We start from the raw sequence: 3934 nt of genomic DNA, 5'->3' as shown, positions 1-3934 counted from the left end.
AATGCTGAGAATGTCACTGCATCAAGGCGCCACGCCTCCAGCTTCGCTCGATCATAGAGCTTCAGGGCCATGTCAGCACTGCCAGTGAGTGCATAAGCATACACCATAGCCGAACAGGTAAATTCCGTCCGGCTCGCACCCATAACCCGGCATCTTCTCAAACCAATCGACAGCCTTATCGGGCAAAGCATGGCACAGTTGATCAAAGTGGAGAAAGTAATGTTATTAGGCTGCACCTCTCTCTGAAGCATTTCATCAAACAGCTTCTCCGCAGCTTGGAAATCCATGCATTTCCTACACAGCCTGAGGGGGTAACGTTATTGAGAATCAATTCTAATTTAAATGTATAGAGTTATATTAAAATCAAATATTATGTGCATTATGTTAAATTTTATTAGTCTTTATGATAAGAGCCTAGCAAATATAAAAACAGAATGTGCATTCTAGTAAGTAATTTCTAATTTGGCTTTGACAACAGACTCAAACAAGGTTCGTTTTGTCATTTCATGTGTCCCTGCAATTTCAAATTTTAAAAATAGTTTTACCTACAACCCCAAGGACCATGGTGATGATAAAGCTTTAGTGACTACACTACAATGTTCTATTCAATATTAATCATTAGATTTGTTAGAATAATTTACTACACTACACTGAAGTCCAATTTTTTTAATTGGAACATTTTAAATGTGTTCCATTATATTGTTGTCTTTGTCTATAGCATGTTTTCCTTTTATATATATCAACGGAACCAATAAATAAATAAAATGTTTATTACGTAAAAAATAATACAAAATATGTTACCACACAGGCACACATAGCCTAACAATTTCTATTCAAGAATCATATCCTTCTCCATTTTGAGTCTTGCTAAGGTCAAAAATGAAATCAAGGATACATTCAAAAAATCTTTCGACTATTTTCACATGATATCACATCAATGAGAGACTATTATCCTTGCCATTGCCAAGGTCCATGGATGATTTTGTTGATGCTGGAAGAGAAGCAAAGCGATATGAAAAATTGCGGCTGTAACGTTCATGATCATCACCTTCGTAATGTTTTCCATCATCAAAGTTGAGGGAATAACTCAAGGGATCATAATGGAATGAACCTTTCTTTAACAATGTAGTTCTGGGAACATTCTTCTTCTTCAAACGACGAATAAACTTTTTCCATTTAGACCCAAACACCTTCTTAGACAATTCCTTTACTTTCTTCAGTTTTTTGGGCCGCGAATGCTGCTTCTTCTCCGATTTCTGCTCTTCTCCACACCGACGACCATATGCTGACGATGACGCTTTTGATCGAAAGCATGGGATCCAAAATAAACAACCTCTTTTGGTGAATATAATATCCTGCATGTCATCGTCAGCATAATTGGTTATCGGTGAGGACGAGGACATTTTGTGTAAAGAAAAAGAAAGAGAAAGGCTAGATACGAAAAAATGTGTGTGCAAGACCAATGAATTTTGCTCTCTTTCACACACACTTCTTTCCTATCACACCACTTTCTTTTTCTTTAACGTATAAAAGTATAAACTACTTTGTTTCGAGCATCTGATAATATATACGTGATTTTTTTTGGCATTACGAAAACAACGCTATAACAAATGGATTATTAATCTGTCACCAACTTGTTTTACAAATATCTGTTGACTGCTAGTTGTCTTGGACCAAGAGTAACTAAAAATATGTTATAAATATAATCTTCTAATTTGATTTAGTTACAGCTCATTTTTTGACTCCTTTATTTAATTTTCTAGAAGTAATCTAATTTTTATCATGACTAAAAATACTCTATCAAGTGGTGAGCATTCAAAAACAACCATTCATGTGATAGTCAAATAAATTGAATCATGCGAAGAGAACTGAAAGTTACACACATTTTGCTAAATGGAATTTGTAACTTGGTTATATTATGAGATCTATTCTTATTCATTATTAATATGTAAGTTTTGTGATAATTATATCTAATTAGATACTTCGTGTAAAAATGCTTTTATAAACGCTGCAGGGAGAGTATGGAACCTTATATGCATAGTGGTTGGTAGTCAAGTTCTGCCTCTACATATTCCTTCAAGCTAGCATTTATTCATCATTGGTACAACCCGAATTAAAATATTATTTATACATTAAAATCATTCATTAAAATTAGTCATTATGTATTTTTATATAAATATATGTAATTTAATTTATTTTTAATATGTATTCTACATTAATAATTGATTTTAATGTATGGTTAATATAATTGATTGTTGAGATATAATTGTATTAATTTGATAAATTTTCAGTCAAGTTCTCTTATTTCTCATGCAATTGAAAGGAAAAAAAAATTTTTGCTCTATATAATTTTTGCTATTTACATTCTATAATCGATCTAAGAAAACAGAATATTTTGACTGCCCAAACTAATCTTTTTCATCTTACAATTAACATATAAAAGAGTAAAAATACGTTGAACTAATCAAGAAAAAAGCAAATGTCTAAATTTAAAAGAACATAATCAAATTGAACAATTACATCAATGAAATAGTGACATAAACTATAATGGAATATAAAATTTTAGTAAGTGAATTATTGAGGACTTGTGAAAAAGAAGTAAGAGAATTAGTCTAAGACTTTTTCACAAGTATTGTAGAACCTGACTTACCAACAAAAAAAAAGTGAAAAGAAATTCAGAGAGAAGTAAGGAACAGAATTTGTCAGAGGAAAAAAAGAATATGGTTCTCTCTTATGCCTTTTTTTTACGTCCCTGATTTTGTAGATTACGTTCCACGTGTCTTTTCTCTCTAACTAATTCTTCATCATATGCTAACGACTTACCACTTTAAGTCTGACTATCATCTTTAATTGCCTCAACCCTCTTATTATTTTTCTTCCTAACAACATACTTTAACTAGGGAAGACAAATCTATTACTCAATTTTTTTAGTGGATGCCCATGGATATGGCTTCTCCTGTGTTGTGCCATCCAAATTATTTTGAGTAAATGGTTAAATTCATTTTTAAAAGATTATTTATTTTTTAAATTAGTTTTAAATTTTTTTAATTAAATTTATTTTTTAAAAATTTTAAATTAATTACGTTAGTCTTTCTATTATTTTTTTTATTAACGGTGCTAAAATTTGTTAATGTGACATGTTAAGTAATACTACAATACAAGAGTCTTAATTGACTATTAATATGATAAATTTATGAAATTAGATCAAATCAAAATTTCATTAAGAGAAGAACTTGAGGCATTGAAATCCCTCAATTTGAGGTTTATTTGATCTAATTTCATAAACTTATTATGTTAGTTGCCAATTAAGACTACTAGGTTTGTATTGTGGTGCACGTCACTTAATGTGTCACATCAACAAACTTTGACGTTATTAGCAATGGAAGTGATGGAAAGACTAAAATGACTAACTTAAAATCTTTGAAAGACGAATTTGATCAAAAATATCTTTCCGAAACTAATTTAAAAATGAGTGATCTTTTGGAGACTAATTAGACCATTTACTCGACAAAATTCTTACAAAAATACTATAGTAAAAAAATATTCTAAATTGAGAAAGTTGAAAAAATATGAAAATAAAAATCTAATTACATTTGAATTAAGTAATGGAACTCACATAAAAGTCATGAATTTAATAGTAATTAATTATTTATTTTATTTTATAAATCTTTTTATTTTAAAAGTTTTTTTTCGGTGGAAACTCAGGTGCAGTCGACTTTACGTGAAGTCGGTACTTGAAAGTCGTTAGATGATTTGACTGATTTGACTAAATTTTCATCTAACAACTCTCAGATATCAACTTCACGTGAAGTTGACTTTACCTGAGTTTTCATTTTTTTCTAGAGTTTCGATACTCTTCTATAGATCATCTATATTAAATTTTAATGAAATTGGATATAGCAATAAATAAATAATAAAAGTACCTTTATTTTTT

The 3934-nt window shown here is 30.0% G+C and overlaps 1 protein-coding gene across 1 annotated transcript; it reads right to left on the bottom strand.

Moving 5' to 3' along the window:
- Positions 790-1530, bottom strand: LOC110263555. The gene has a single exon (XM_021104989.1). It carries the CDS (start codon positions 1401-1403, stop codon positions 930-932), a length of 474 nt encoding a protein of 157 aa, XP_020960648.1. The 5' UTR covers positions 1404-1530; the 3' UTR covers positions 790-929.

The sequence above is a fragment of the Arachis ipaensis genome, chromosome B06, assembly GCF_000816755.2.
Source record: "Arachis ipaensis cultivar K30076 chromosome B06, Araip1.1, whole genome shotgun sequence".
Lineage (NCBI taxonomy): Eukaryota > Viridiplantae > Streptophyta > Magnoliopsida > Fabales > Fabaceae > Arachis > Arachis ipaensis.
Note: the sequence above shows the minus strand (reverse complement) of the source record. Positions and strands in the feature narration are given on the sequence as shown.